The 17,128-nt window shown below is 52.1% G+C and overlaps 1 protein-coding gene across 2 annotated transcripts in view; it reads right to left on the bottom strand.

Moving 5' to 3' along the window:
- LOC134340544 (junction plakoglobin-like) overlaps positions 1-17,128 on the bottom strand; it is a 137,839-nt gene that overhangs the window by 28,296 nt on the left and 92,415 nt on the right. For both annotated transcript variants that reach the window (XM_063037915.1, XM_063037914.1), the window contains exon 10: positions 12,942-13,061. In XM_063037915.1, coding sequence (XP_062893985.1) covers positions 12,942-13,061 — 120 coding nt within the window. The remainder of the gene's footprint in view (positions 1-12,941; positions 13,062-17,128) is intronic.

Below are 17,128 nucleotides of genomic sequence, written 5' to 3'. Positions count from 1 at the left end.
GGGGGACTCGTTGGAATTTAGAAGAATGGGGGGACTCGTTGGAATTTAGAAGAATGGGGGACTCGTTGGAATTTAGAAGAATGGGGGGACTCGTTGGAATTTAGAAGAATGGGGGGACTCGTTGGAATTTAGAAGAATGGGGGGACTCGTTGGAATTTAGAAGAATGGGGGGACTCGTTGGAATTTAGAAGAATGGGGGAGACTAGGAATTTAGAAGAATGGGGGACTCGTTGGAATTTAGAAGAATGGGGGAGACTGGAATTTAGAAGAATGGGGGAACGTTGGAATTTAGAAGAATGGGGGGGACTAGGAATTTAGAAGAATGGGGGGGACTCGTTGGAATTTAGAAGAATGGGGGGGACTAGGAATTTAGAAGAATGGGGGGACTAGGAATTTAGAAGAATGGGGGGACTCGTTGGAATTTAGAAGAATGGGGGGGACTAGGAATTTAGAAGAATGGGGGGACTCTTGGAATTTAGAAGAATGGGGGGGACGGAATTTAGAAGAATGGGGGACTCGGAATTTAGAAGAATGGGGGGACTCGTTGGAATTTAGAAGAATGGGGGGACTCGTTGGAATTTAGAAGAATGGGGGGACTCGTTGGAATTTAGAAGAATGGGGGGGACTAGGAATTTAGAAGAATGGGGGGACTCGTTGGAATTTAGAAGAATGGGGGGACTGGAATTTAGAAGAATGGGGGGACTAGGAATTTAGAAGAATGGGGGGACTCGTTGGAATTTAGAAGAATGGGGGGGACTAGAATTTAGAAGAATGGGGGGGACTCGTTGGAATTTAGAAGAATGGGGGGACTGGAATTTAGAAGAATGGGGGGGACTGGAATTTAGAAGAATGGGGGGACTCGTTGGAATTTAGAAGAATGGGGGGGACAGGAATTTAGAAGAATGGGGGGACTCGTTGGAATTTAGAAGAATGGGGGGACTAGGAATTTAGAAGAATGGGGGGACTCGTGGAATTTAGAAGAATGGGGGGGACGTTGGAATTTAGAAGAATGGGGGGACTCGTTGGAATTTAGAAGAATGGGGGGGACTCGTTGGAATTTAGAAGAATGGGGGGGACTAGGAATTTAGAAGAATGGGGGGACTCGTTGGAATTTAGAAGAATGGGGGGGACTCGTTGGAATTTAGAAGAATGGGGGGGACTCGTTGGAATTTAGAAGAATGGGGGGGACTCGTTGGAATTTAGAAGAATGGGGGGACTCGTTGGAATTTAGAAGAATGGGGGGACTCGTTGGAATTTAGAAGAATGGGGGGACTCGTTGGAATTTAGAAGAATGGGGGACTCGTTGGAATTTAGAAGAATGGGGGGGACTCGTTGGAATTTAGAAGAATGGGGGGGACACGGAATTTAGAAGAATGGGGGGGACTCGTTGGAATTTAGAAGAATGGGGGGGACTCGTTGGAATTTAGAAGAATGGGGGACTCGTTGGAATTTAGAAGAATGGGGGGGACTCGTTGGAATTTAGAAGAATGGGGGGGACTCGTTGGAATTTAGAAGAATGGGGGGACTGGGAATTTAGAAGAATGGGGGGACTCGTTGGAATTTAGAAGAATGGGGGGACTGGGAATTTAGAAGAATGGGGGGGACTTGTTGGAATTTAGAAGAATGGGGGGGACTCGTTGGAATTTAGAAGAATGGGGGGGACTGGGAATTTAGAAGAATGGGGGGACTCGTTGGAATTTAGAAGAATGGGGGGGACTGGGAATTTAGAAGAATGGGGGGGGACTGTTGGAATTTAGAAGAATGGGGGGGACTCGTTGGAATTTAGAAGAATGGGGGGGACTGGGAATTTAGAAGAATGGGGGGGGGAACTGTTGGAATTTAGAAGAATGGGGGGACTCGTGGAATTTAGAAGAATGGGGGGGACTGGAATTTAGAAGAATGGGGGGACTCGTTGGAATTTAGAAGAATGGGGGGGACTCTGGAATTTAGAAGAATGGGGGGACTCGTTGGAATTTAGAAGAATGGGGGGGACTCGGAATTTAGAAGAATGGGGGGACTCGTTGGAATTTAGAAGAATGGGGGGGACTCGGAATTTAGAAGAATGGGGGGGACTCGTTGGAATTTAGAAGAATGGGGGGACTAGGAATTTAGAAGAATGGGGGTACTCGTTGGAATTTAGAAGAATGGGGGGACTCGTTGGAATTTAGAAGAATGGGGGAGACTAGGAATTTAGAAGAATGGGGGGACTCGTTGGAATTTAGAAGAATGGGGGGGACTGATTGGAATTTAGAAGAATGGGGGAGACTAGGAATTTAGAAGAATGGGGGGACTCGTTGGAATTTAGAAGAATGGGGGGACTCGTTGGAATTTAGAAGAATGGGGGAGTCTGGAATTTAGAAGAATGGGGGGACTCGTTGGAATTTAGAAGAATGGGGGGACTAGGAATTTAGAAGAATGGGGGGGACTCGTTGGAATTTAGAAGAATGGGGGGGACTCGGAATTTAGAAGAATGGGGGGACTCGTTGGAATTTAGAAGAATGGGGGGACTCGTTGGAATTTAGAAGAATGGGGGGTCTCGGAATTTAGAAGAATGGGGGGACTAGGAATTTAGAAGAATGGGGGGACTCGTTGGAATTTAGAAGAATGGGGGGGATGGAATTTAGAAGAATGGGGGGGACTAGGAATTTAGAAGAATGGGGGGACTGGAATTTAGAAGAATGGGGGGACTCGTTGGAATTTAGAAGAATGGGGGGGACTCAGAATTTAGAAGAATGGGGGGACTCGTTGGAATTTAGAAGAATGGGGGAGAATCTCAGAATTTAGAAGAATGGGGGGACTCGTTGGAATTTAGAAGAATGGGGGAGAATCTCGGAATTTAGAAGAATGGGGGGGACTCGTTGGAATTTAGAAGAATGGGGGGACTCGTTGGAATTTAGAAGAATGGGGGGGACACGGAATTTAGAAGAATGGGGGGGACTCGTTGGAATTTAGAAGAATGGGGGGACTAGGAATTTAGAAGAATGGGGGGACAAGGAATTTATAAGAATGGGGGGGACTAGGAATTTAGAAGAATGGGGGGGACTAGGAATTTAGAAGAATGGGGGGGACTCGTTGGAATTTAGAAGAATGGGGGGGACTCGTTGGAATTTAGAAGACTGGGAGGGGAGTCTCGGAATTTAGAAGAATGGGGGGGACTCGTTGGAATTTAGAAGAATGGGGGGGACTAGGAATTTAGAAGAATGGGGGGGACTCGTTGGAATTTAGAAGAATGGGGGGGTCTGGAATTTAGAAGAATGGGGGGACTCGTTGGAATTTAGAAGAATGGGGGGACTCGTTGGAATTTAGAAGAATGGGGGCTGGAATTTAGAGATGGGGAGGAATTTAGAAGAATGGGGGACTCGGAATTTAGAAGAATGGGGGGATCTGGATTTAGAAGAATGGGGGGACTGGAATTTAGAAGAATGGGGAGGGATGGAATTTAGAAGAATGGGGGGACTCGGAATTTAGAAGAATGGGGGACTGAATTTAGAAGAATGGGGGACTCGTTGGAATTTAGAAGATGGGTGAATTTAGAAGAATGGGGGGACTCGTTGGAATTTAGAAGAATGGGGGGACTCGTTGGAATTTAGAAGAATGGGGGGGTCTGGAATTTAGAAGAATGGGGGACTCGTTGGAATTTAGAAGAATGGGGGGACTCGGAATTTAGAAGAATGGGGGGACTAGGAATTTAGAAGAATGGGGGGACTAGGAATTTAGAAGAATGGGGGGACTCGTTGGAATTTAGAAGAATGGGGGGGACTCAGAATTTAGAAGAATGGGGGGACTCGTTGGAATTTAGAAGAATGGGGGACTCGTTGGAATTTAGAAGAATGGGGGGGACTAGGAATTTAGAAGAATGGGGGGACTCGTTGGAATTTAGAAGAATGGGGGACTCTTGGAATTTAGAAGAATGGGGGGACTCGTTGGAATTTAGAAGAATGGGGGGACTTGGAATTTAGAAGAATGGGGGACTCGTTGGAATTTAGAAGAATGGGGGGACTCAGAATTTAGAAGAATGGGGGGACTCGTTGGAATTTAGAAGAATGGGGGAGAATCTTGGAATTTAGAAGAATGGGGGGACTCGTTGGAATTTAGAAGAATGGGGGGACTCGTTGGAATTTAGAAGAATGGGGGGGACTAGGAATTTAGAAGAATGGGGGGACTCGTTGGAATTTAGAAGAATGGGGGGGATAGGAATTTAGAAGAATGGGGGGACAGGAATTTAGAAGAATGGGGGGACTGGAATTTAGAAGAATGGGGGGACTGGAATTTAGAAGAATGGGGACTAGGAATTTAGAAGAATGGGGGGACTCGTTGGAATTTAAAGAAGAAGAATTTAGAAGGGGGGACTCGTTGAATTTAGAAGATGGGGGGGATCTCGGAATTTAGAAGAATGGGGGGGACTCGTTGGAATTTAGAAGAATGGGGGGGACTCTTGGAATTTAGAAGAATTTGGAATTTAGAAGAATGGGGGGGATCTTGGAATTTAGAAGAATGGGGGGACTCGTTGGAATTTAGAAGAATGGGGGGACTAGTTGGAATTTAGAAGAATGGGGGGACTAGGAATTTAGAAGAATGGGGGGACTCGTTGGAATTTAGAAGAATGGGGGGACTCGTTGAATTTAGAAGATGGGGGGGTCTCGGAATTTAGAAGAATGGGGGGGACTCGTTGGAATTTGGAATTTAGAAGAATGGGGGGGACTCGTTGGAATTTAGAAGAATGGGGGGGAATTTAGAAGAATGGGGGGACTCGTTGGAATTTAGAAGAATGGGGGACTCGTTGGAATTTAGAAGAATGGGGGGTCTCGGAATTTAGAAGAATGGGGGGACTCGTTGGAATTTAGAAGAATGGGGGGACTCAGAATTTAGAAGAATGGGGGACTCGGAATTTAGAAGAATGGGGGGGACTCGTTGGAATTTAGAAGAATGGGGGGGACTAGGAATTTAGAAGAATGGGGGGACTCGTTGGAATTTAGAAGAATGGGGGGACTCGTTGGAATTTAGAAGAATGGGGGGACTCGTTGGAATTTAGAAGAATGGGGGGGACTAGGAATTTAGAAGAATGGGGGGGACTCGTTGGAATTTAGAAGAATGGGGGGGACTCGGAATTTAGAAGAATGGGGGGACTCTTTGGAATTTTGAAGAATGGGGGGACTCGTTGGAATTTTGAAGAATGGGGGGACTCATTAGAATTTAGAAGAATCGGGGGGGACTAGGAATTTAGGAGAATGGGGGGACTAGGAATTTAGAAGAATGGGGGGAACTCGTTGGAATTTAGAAGAATGGGGGGACTAGGAATTTAGAAGAATGGGGGGGACTCGCTGGAATTTAGAAGAATGGGGAAGTCTAGGAATTTAGAAGAATGGGGGGGACTCGTTGGAATTTAGAAGAATGGGGGGGTCTCGGAATTTAGAAGAATGGGGGGGACTCGTTGGAATTTAGAAGAATGGGGGGGTCTCGGAATTTAGAAGAATGGGGGGGACTCGTTGGAATTTAGAAGAATGGGGGGACTCATTGGAATTTAGAAGAATGGGGGGACTCATTGGAATTTAGAAGAATGGGGGGGACTCAGAATTTAGAAGAATGGGGGGACTCAGAATTTAGAAGAATGGGGGGACTCGGAATTTAGAAGAATGGGGGGGACTCGTTGGAATTTAGAAGAATGGGGGACTCGTTGGAATTTAGAAGAATGGGGGGGACTAGGAATTTAGAAGAATGGGGGTACTCGTTGGAATTTAGAAGAATGGGGGGGACTAGGAATTTAGAAGAATGCGGGGGACTCGTTGGAATTTAGAAGAATGGGGGGGACTCGGAATTTAGAAGAATGGGGGGACTCTTTGGAATTTTGAAGAATGGGGGGACTCGTTGGAATTTTGAAGAATGGGGGGACTCATTAGAATTTAGAAGAATCGGGGGGGACTAGGAATTTAGGAGAATGGGGGGACTAGGAATTTAGAAGAATGGGGGGAACTCGTTGGAATTTAGAAGAATGGGGGGACTAGGAATTTAGAAGAATGGGGGGGACTCGCTGGAATTTAGAAGAATGGGGAAGTCTAGGAATTTAGAAGAATGGGGGGGACTCGTTGGAATTTAGAAGAATGGGGGGACTCGTTGGAATTTAGAAGAATGGGGGGGACTCGGAATTTAGAAGAATGGGGGGACTCGTTGGAATTTAGAAGAATGGGGGGACTGGGAATTTAGAAGAATGGGGGGGCGGGAATCTTGTTGGAATTTAGAAGAATGGGGGGACTCGGAATTTAGAAGAATGGGGGAGAATCTCAGAATTTAGAAGAATGGGGGGGACTCGTTGGAATTTAGAAGAATGGGGGACTCATTGGAATTTAGAAGAATGGGGGGACTCGTTGGAATTTAGAAGAATGGGGGGGACTAGGAATTTAGAAGAATGGGGGGGACTCGTTGGAATTTAGAAGAATGGGGGGACTCGTTGGAATTTAGAAGAATGGGGGGGACTCGTTGGAATTTAGAAGAATGGGGGACTCATTGGAATTTAGAAGAACGGGGGAGACTAGGAATTTAGAAGAATGGGGGGGACTCGCTGGAATTTAGAAGAATGGGGAAGTCTCGGAATTTAGAAGAATGGGGGGGGACTCGTTGGAATTTAGAAGAATGGGGGGACTCGTTGGAATTTAGAAGAATGGGGGGGACTCGTTGGAATTTAGAAGAATGGGGGGACTCGTTGGAATTTAGAAGAATGGGGGGACTGGGAATTTAGAAGAATGGGGGGGCGGGAATCTTGTTGGAATTTAGAAGAATGGGGGGACTCGGAATTTAGAAGAATGGGGGAGAATCTCAGAATTTAGAAGAATGGGGGGACTCGTTGGAATTTAGAAGAATGGGGGGGACTCGGAATTTAGAAGAATGGGGGGACTCGTTGGAATTTAGAAGAATGGGGGACTCATTGGAATTTAGAAGAATGGGGGAGACTAGGAATTTAGAAGAATGGGGGGACTCGTTGGAATTTAGAAGAATGGGGGGGACTGATTGGAATTTAGAAGAATGGGGGAGACTAGGAATTTAGAAGAATGGGGGGGACTCGTTGGAATTTAGAAGAATGGGGGGGACTAGGAATTTAGAAGAATGGGGGGGACTAGGAATTTAGAAGAATGGGGGGACTCGTTGGAATTTAGAAGAATGGGGGACTCATTGGAATTTAGAAGAATGGGGGAGACTAGGAATTTAGAAGAATGGGGGGGACTCGTTGGAATTTAGAAGAATGGGGGGACTCGTTGGAATTTAGAAGAATGGGGGGGACACGGAATTTAGAAGAATGGGGGGGACTCGTTGGAATTTAGAAGAATGGGGGGACTAGGAATTTAGAAGAATGGGGGGACAAGGAATTTATAAGAATGGGGGGGACTAGGAATTTAGAAGAATGGGGGGGACTAGGAATTTAGAAGAATGGGGGGGACTCGTTGGAATTTAGAAGAATGGGGGGGACTCGTTGGAATTTAGAAGACTGGGAGGGGAGTCTCGGAATTTAGAAGAATGGGGGGGACTCGTTGGAATTTAGAAGAATGGGGGGGACTAGGAATTTAGAAGAATGGGGGGGACTCGTTGGAATTTAGAAGAATGGGGGGGTCTCGGAATTTAGAAGAATGGGGGGACTCGTTGGAATTTAGAAGAATGGGGGGGACTCGTTGGAATTTAGAAGAATGGGGGGTCTCGGAATTTAGAAGAATGGGGGGGGACTAGGAATTTAGAAGAATGGGGGGACTCGTTGGAATTTAGAAGAATGGGAGGGGAGTCTCGGAATTTAGAAGAATGGGGGGGACTAGGAATTTAGAAGAATGGGGGGGACTAGGAATTTAGAAGAATGGGGGGACTCGTTGGAATTTAGAAGAATGGGGGGGACTCAGAATTTAGAAGAATGGGGGGACTCGTTGGAATTTAGAAGAATGGGGGGAGAATCTCGGAATTTAGAAGAATGGGGGGACTCGTTGGAATTTAGAAGAATGGGGGACTCATTGGAATTTAGAAGAATGGGGGGACTCGTTGGAATTTAGAAGAATGGGGGGGACTCAGAATTTAGAAGAATGGGGGGACTCGTTGGAATTTAGAAGAATGGGGGGAGAATCTCAGAATTTAGAAGAATGGGGGGACTCGTTGGAATTTAGAAGAATGGGGGGAGAATCTCGGAATTTAGAAGAATGGGGGGGACTCGTTGGAATTTAGAAGAATGGGGGGACTCGTTGGAATTTAGAAGAATGGGGGGGACACGGAATTTAGAAGAATGGGGGGGACTCGTTGGAATTTAGAAGAATGGGGGGGACTAGGAATTTAGAAGAATGGGGGGACAAGGAATTTATAAGAATGGGGGGGACTAGGAATTTAGAAGAATGGGGGGGACTAGGAATTTAGAAGAATGGGGGGGACTCGTTGGAATTTAGAAGAATGGGGGGGACTCGTTGGAATTTAGAAGACTGGGAGGGGAGTCTCGGAATTTAGAAGAATGGGGGGGACTCGTTGGAATTTAGAAGAATGGGGGGGACTAGGAATTTAGAAGAATGGGGGGGACTCGTTGGAATTTAGAAGAATGGGGGGGTCTCGGAATTTAGAAGAATGGGGGGACTCGTTGGAATTTAGAAGAATGGGGGGGACTCGTTGGAATTTAGAAGAATGGGGGGTCTCGGAATTTAGAAGAATGGGGGGGACTCGTTGGAATTTAGAAGAATGGGGGGACTCAGAATTTAGAAGAATGGGGGGACTCGGAATTTAGAAGAATGGGGGGGACTCGTTGGAATTTAGAAGAATGGGGGGGACTAGGAATTTAGAAGAATGGGGGGACTCGTTGGAATTTAGAAGAATGGGGGGGACTAGGAATTTAGAAGAATGGGGGGGACTCGTTGGAATTTAGAAGAATGGGGGGGACTCGGAATTTAGAAGAATGGGGGGACTCTTTGGAATTTTGAAGAATGGGGGGACTCGTTGGAATTTTGAAGAATGGGGGGACTCATTAGAATTTAGAAGAATGGGGGGGGACTAGGAATTTAGGAGAATGGGGGGACTAGGAATTTAGAAGAATGGGGGGAACTCGTTGGAATTTAGAAGAATGGGGGGACTAGGAATTTAGAAGAATGGGGGGGACTAGGAATTTAGAAGAATGGGGGGGACTCGCTGGAATTTAGAAGAATGGGGAAGTCTAGGAATTTAGAAGAATGGGGGGGACTCGTTGGAATTTAGAAGAATGCGGGGGTCTCGGAATTTAGAAGAATGGGGGGGACTCGTTGGAATTTAGAAGAATGGGGGGGTCTCGGAATTTAGAAGAATGGGGGGGACTCGTTGGAATTTAGAAGAATGGGGGGACTCATTGGAATTTAGAAGAATGGGGGGACTCATTGGAATTTAGAAGAATGGGGGGGACTCAGAATTTAGAAGAATGGGGGGACTCGGAATTTAGAAGAATGGGGGGACTCGGAATTTAGAAGAATGGGGGGACTCGGAATTTAGAAGAATGGGGGGGACTCGTTTGAATTTAGAAGAATGGGGGACTCGTTGGAATTTAGAAGAATGGGGGGGACTAGGAATTTAGAAGAATGGGGGTACTCGTTGGAATTTAGAAGAATGGGGGGGACTAGGAATTTAGAAGAATGCGGGGGACTCGTTGGAATTTAGAAGAATGGGGGGGACTCGGAATTTAGAAGAATGGGGGGACTCTTTGGAATTTTGAAGAATGGGGGGACTCGTTGGAATTTTGAAGAATGGGGGGACTCATTAGAATTTAGAAGAATCGGGGGGGACTAGGAATTTAGGAGAATGGGGGGACTAGGAATTTAGAAGAATGGGGGGGACTAGGAATTTAGAAGAATGGGGGGAACTCGTTGGAATTTAGAAGAATGGGGGGACTAGGAATTTAGAAGAATGGGGGGGACTCGCTGGAATTTAGAAGAATGGGGAAGTCTAGGAATTTAGAAGAATGGGGGGGACTCGTTGGAATTTAGAAGAATGGGGGGACTCGTTGGAATTTAGAAGAATGGGGGGGACTCGGAATTTAGAAGAATGGGGGGACTCGTTGGAATTTAGAAGAATGGGGGGACTGGGAATTTAGAAGAATGGGGGGACTCGGAATTTAGAAGAATGGGGGAGAATCTCAGAATTTAGAAGAATGGGGGGGACTCGTTGGAATTTAGAAGAATGGGGGACTCATTGGAATTTAGAAGAATGGGGGGACTCGTTGGAATTTAGAAGAATGGGGGGGACTAGGAATTTAGAAGAATGGGGGGGACTCGTTGGAATTTAGAAGAATGGGGGGACTCGTTGGAATTTAGAAGAATGGGGGGGACTCGTTGGAATTTAGAAGAATGGGGGACTCATTGGAATTTAGAAGAACGGGGGAGACTAGGAATTTAGAAGAATGGGGGGGACTCGCTGGAATTTAGAAGAATGGGGAAGTCTCGGAATTTAGAAGAATGGGGGGGACTCGTTGGAATTTAGAAGAATGGGGGGACTCGTTGGAATTTAGAAGAATGGGGGGACTCGTTGGAATTTAGAAGAATGGGGGGGACTCGTTGGAATTTAGAAGAATGGGGGGACTCGTTGGAATTTAGAAGAATGGGGGGACTGGGAATTTAGAAGAATGGGGGGGCGGGAATCTTGTTGGAATTTAGAAGAATGGGGGGACTCGGAATTTAGAAGAATGGGGGAGAATCTCAGAATTTAGAAGAATGGGGGGACTCGTTGGAATTTAGAAGAATGGGGGGGACTCGGAATTTAGAAGAATGGGGGGACTCGTTGGAATTTAGAAGAATGGGGGACTCATTGGAATTTAGAAGAATGGGGGAGACTAGGAATTTAGAAGAATGGGGGGACTCGTTGGAATTTAGAAGAATGGGGGGGACTGATTGGAATTTAGAAGAATGGGGGAGACTAGGAATTTAGAAGAATGGGGGGGACTCGTTGGAATTTAGAAGAATGGGGGGGACTAGGAATTTAGAAGAATGGGGGGGACTAGGAATTTAGAAGAATGGGGGGACTCGTTGGAATTTAGAAGAATGGGGGACTCATTGGAATTTAGAAGAATGGGGGAGACTAGGAATTTAGAAGAATGGGGGGGACTCGTTGGAATTTAGAAGAATGGGGGGGACTAGGAATTTAGAAGAATGGGGGGGGGGAATCTCGTTGAGACCTATGGAATATTGAGAGGCCTAGATAGAGTGGATGTGGAGAGGATGTTTACGGATCCGGGACCTGAGAATAGATGACCCTTTAGACTGGGGATGAGGTTCTTTAGTCAGAGGGTGATAAATCTGTGGAATTCGTCGCCTCAGGCGGCTGTGGAGGCCAAGTCATTGTCTCGATTCGTCGGGGCATCAAAGGTTACGGGGAGAAGGCGGGAGAACGGGGGTTAGGAGGGATAGTCAATCTGCCATGATGGAATGGCACTCGATAGGCCGAACAGCCCAATTCTGCTCCTGTGTCTAATGATCAAACCAAGAGGATCTCCAGCACTTCCAACGTGCTTCTATCAAACTACATAAACCACAAGTTATGTGCGGACTGCCCCCAGCACGTCCTTGGGTTGTGTTGGCCGTTGAAGAACTCAAACCGATGCAATTCACCGTACATTCTGGCGCACACGCGACAGACGGATATGAACCTGCACCCTGAAGCCTTTCTTTCTCAACAGGGAGGCATCAGATGTCCGCGTGGATTCTTGGGAGAGATCCTGAGGCCCCCCCCCCCCCATTGCGTCCCAGCTGTCCATGTGACACGCGAGTCCGGGCAGTATGATATGGAGGGCTCCCCCAAAACCCCCCCAACCAAAGCAGCTGATGAACGCAAAGGAACGGCAGAGACGTTAAGCACAGTTTGGCACCAGGAGTTGCCGGTCAGTGTAACTCAACGTGGGACTGCCTCGGGGGCTCCAACTCCGGACTTTTCCCTTCCGGAATTACCCCCAAAGCCTTCCCCGAGCGGGTATAGCAGTAGATATGGAATCTGACGGGACAGCTTGCTTGTTCTCCCAGTGGAATGTGTCGGCCCCCCCCGCCCTCCCACCAGGAGCTCCAATCTCTTCCCCCAGCCCAAAGGTGAATCGGCCACTGCAAATTCTCCCTGGGTGAATCGGTCACTGTAAATTCTCCCTGGGTGAATCGGTCGTTGTAAATTCTCCCTGGGTGAATCGGTCGTTGTAAATTCTCCCTGCGTGAATCAGTCACTGTAAATTCTCCCTAGGGTGAATCGGCCACTGTAAATTCTCGCTGGGTGAATCGGTCACTGTAAATTCTCCCTGGGTGAATCGGTCGTTGTAAATTCTCCCTGGGTGAATCGATCACGGTAAATTCTCCCTAGGGTGAATCGATCACTGTAAATTCTCCCTAGGGTGAATCGGTCGTTGTAAATTCTCCCTGGGTGAATCGGTCACTGTAAATTCTCCCTGGGTGAATCGATCACTGTAAATTCTCCCTGGGTGAATCGGTTGTTGTAAATCCTCGCAGGATTGCTTTAAATTTTACTTGTTTATCTAGAGTAACAGCCCTCCCGGCCCTTCAAGACGCCCCGCTCCCGCAACCCTCGACAACCTGCCCCCCTCACCCCCGAACCACCCGATTAACCCTAACCGCAGGGCAGGACAATTTACAGCAACCAATTGACACACACGACGCATCTTCAGACCCCAGGCAGACAGAACGGCGCCGGAACTGAACTCTGGAATGCCCTGAGGCTGCTAACAGTGTCACTTAGACCACTACACCACGGTAGGGTCACTTTACGGCGGTGGCGATGGTGGTGGGGCCGATGGCGGCCCAGCTCGATCGGGACAGAAGGGTCTGGACGCGCTGTACCGCTAAACGGATAGAGATTAAAACCTGAGAGCACAGGGCGGCCGATCACCAGCGGCCCCCAGACCGGAGTACGGCACTGGCCCTGGTACAGCGCCAGCGTCTGAGGGTGTCTAGCCGAGAGGGCACGGCGGACCATACCTGGACGAAGAGAGGGATGGTGTTTAGCTCAGTGATGACCACCCGGTTGGCCTGATCGCGGGCCAGAATATGCAAGGCCCCGGTGCAGCCCTCCACGATCTCGTCCATCCGCACTCCGTCCTGGGCGGGGCAAAGGGCAGAGGTCAGCATCAACAGTTTCCTCGTACACGGAAAGAGCGCTGCGCCCGACAGGTAGTCAAACGGCCCAACGCACCACCGGCACCAGCCCACCCACCATCACGGACATAGAATACAGAAAGGGGCCAGTAACATCATGAAGGATCCGACCCACCCTGCTCACGGACTGTTTATCCCACTCCCGTCAGGGAGGAGGCTACGTAGCATCCACACCTGGACCACCAGACTCAAAAACAGTGACTTTCCCCAAGCAGTGAGGCTGATCAACACCTCCACCCACTGACCCACCCCTCCACACCCCCAATCACCCACCGACCCACCCCTCCACACCCCCAATCACCCACCGACCCACCCCTCCACACCCCCGATCACCCACCGACCCACCCCTCCACACCCCCGATCACCCACCGACCCACCCCTCCACACCCCCGATCACCCACCGACCCACCCCTCCACACCCCCGACCACCCACCGACCCACCCCTCCACACCCCCGATCACCCACCGACCCACCCCTCCACACCCCCGATCACCCACCGACCCACCCCTCCACACCCCCGATCACCCACCGACCCACCCCTCCACACCCCCGATCACCCACCGACCCACCCCTACACACCCCCGATCACCCACCGACCCACCCCTCCACACCCCCGATCACCCACCGACCCACCCCTCCACACCCCCGACCACCCACCGACCCACCCCTCCACACCCCCGATCACCCACCGACCCACCCCTCCACACCCCCGATCACCCACCGACCCACCCCTCCACACCCCCGATCACCCACCGACCCACCCCTCCACACCCCCGATCACCCACCGACCCACCCCTCCACACCCCCGATCACCCACCGACCCACCCCTCCACACCCCCAATCACACACTGACCCACCCCTCCACACCCCCAATCACCCACTGACACACCCCTCCACACCCCCAATCACCCACTGACCCACACCTCCACAGCCCCAATCACCCACTGACCCACCCCTCCACAGCCCCAATCACCCACTGACCCACCCCTCCACACCCCCAATCACCCACTGACCCACCCCTCCACACCCCCTATCACCCACTGACCCACCCCTCCACACCCCCAATCACACACTGACCCACCCCTCCACACCCCCAATCACACACTGACCCACCTCTCCACACCCCCAATCACCCACTGACCCACCCCTCCACACCCCCAATCACCCACTGACCCACCCCTCCACACCCCCGATCACCCACTGACACACCCCTCCACACCCCCGATCACCCACTGACCCACCCCTCCACAGCCCCGATCACCCTCTGACCCACCCCTCCACACCCCCGATCACCCACCGACCCACCCCTCCACACCCCCGATCACCCACCGACCCACCCCTCCACACCCCCGATCACCCACCGACCCACCCCTCCACACCCCCGATCACCCACCGACCCACCCCTCCACACCCCCGATCACCCACCGACCCACCCCTCCACACCCCCGACCACCCACCGACCCACCCCTCCACACCCCCGACCACCCACCGACCCACCCCTCCACACCCCCGACCACCCACCGACCCACCCCTCCACACCCCCGACCACCCACCGACCCACCCCTCCACACCCCCGACCACCCACCGACCCACCCCTCCACACCCCCGACCACCCACCGACCCACCCCTCCACACCCCCGACCACCCACCGACCCACCCCTCCACACCCCCGACCACCCACCGACCCACCCCTCCACACCCCCGATCACCCACCGACCCACCCCTCCACACCCCCGATCACCCACCGACCCACCCCTCCACACCCCCGATCACCCACCGACCCACCCCTCCACACCCCCGATCACCCACCGACCCACCCCTCCACACCCCCGATCACCCACCGACCCACCCCTCCACACCCCCGATCACCCACCGACCCACCCCTCCACACCCCCGATCACCCACCGACCCACCCCTCCACACCCCCGATCACCCACCGACCCACCCCTCCACACCCCCGATCACCCACCGACCCACCCCTCCACACCCCCGACCACCCACCGACCCACCCCTCCACACCCCCGACCACCCACCGACCCACCCCTCCACACCCCCGACCACCCACCGACCCACACCTCCACACCCCTAATCACCCACTGACCCACACCTCCACAGCCCCAATCACCCACCGACCCACCCCTCCACAGCCCCGATCACCCACCGACACACCCCTCCACACCCCCGATCACCCACCGACCCACCCCTCCACACCCCCGATCACCCACCGACCCACCCCTCCACACCCCCGATCACCCACCGACCCACCCCTCCACACCCCCGATCACCCACCGACCCACCCCTCCACACCCCCGATCACCCACCGACCCACCCCTCCACACCCCCGATCACCCACCGACCCACCCCTCCACACCCCCGATCACCCACCGACCCACCCCTCCACACCCCCGATCACCCACCGACCCACCCCTACACACCCCCGATCACCCACCGACCCACACCTCCACAGCCCCGATCACCCACCGACCCACCCCTCCACACCCCCGACCACCCACCGACCCACCCCTCCACACCCCCGACCACCCACCGACCCACCCCTCCACACCCCCGATCACCCACCGACCCACCCCTCCACACCCCCGATCACCCACCGACCCACCCCTCCACACCCCCGATCACCCACCGATCCACCCCTCCACACCCCCGATCACCCACCGACCCACCCCTCCACACCCCCGATCACCCACCGACCCACCCCTCCACACCCCCGATCACACACTGACCCACCCCTCCACACCCCCAATCACCCACTGACACACCCCTCCACACCCCCAATCACCCACTGACCCACCCCTACACACCCCCAATCACCCACTGACCCACCCCTCCACACCCCCAATCACCCACTGACCCACGCCTCCACACCCCCAATCACCCACTGACCCACCCCTCCACACCCCCAATCACCCACTGACCCACCCCTCCACACCCCCAATCACCCACTGACCCACCCCTCCACACCCCCAATCACACACTGACCCACCCCTCCACACCCCCAATCACCCACTGACCCACCTCTCCACACCCCCAATCACCCACTGACCCACCCCTCCACACCCCCAATCACCCACTGACCCACCCCTCTACACCCCCAATCACCCACTGACACACCCCTCCACACCCCCAATCACCCACTGACCCACCCCTACACACCCCCAATCACCCACTGACCCACACCTCCACAGCCCCAATCACCCTCTGACCCACCCCTCCACACCCCCAATCACCCACTGACCCACCCCTCCACACCCCCAATCACCCACTGACCCACCCCTCCACACCCCCAATCACCCACTGACCCACCCCTACACACCCCCAATCACCCACTGACCCACACCTCCACAGCCCCAATCACCCTCTGACCCACCCCTCCACACCCCCAATCACCCACTGACCCACCCCTCCACACCCCCAATCACCCACTGACCCACCCCTCCACACCCCAATCACCCTCTGACCCACCCCTCCACACCCCCAATCACCCACTGACCCACCCCTCCACACCCCCAATCACTCACTGACCCACCCCTCCACACCCCAAATCACCCACTGACCCACCACTCCACACCCCCAATCACCCACTGACCCACCCCTCCACACCCCCAATCACCCACTGACCCACCCCTCCACACACCCAATCACCCACTGACCCACCCCTCCACACCCCCAATCACCTACTGACCCACCCCTCCACACCCCCAATCACCCAGTGACCCACCCCTCCACACCCCCGATCACCCACCGACCCACCCCTCCACACCGCCAATCACCCACTGACCCACCCCTCCACACCCCCAATCACCTACTGACCCACCCCTCCACACCCTCAATCACCCAGTGACCCACCCCTCCACACCCCCGATCACCCACCGACCCATCAGATATCACTGTGATGATTGTACGTTCTAGTACCAATTGTTTGGCGACAATAAAGTATAAAGTACAAGTATAAGAATAGGTTGAGTGGACTTGGCCTTTTCTCCTTGGAGCGA

This window comes from Mobula hypostoma, chromosome X1, assembly GCF_963921235.1.
Source record: "Mobula hypostoma chromosome X1, sMobHyp1.1, whole genome shotgun sequence".
In the NCBI taxonomy this organism is placed as follows: Eukaryota; Metazoa; Chordata; class Chondrichthyes; order Myliobatiformes; family Myliobatidae; genus Mobula; species Mobula hypostoma.
Note: the sequence above shows the minus strand (reverse complement) of the source record. Positions and strands in the feature narration are given on the sequence as shown.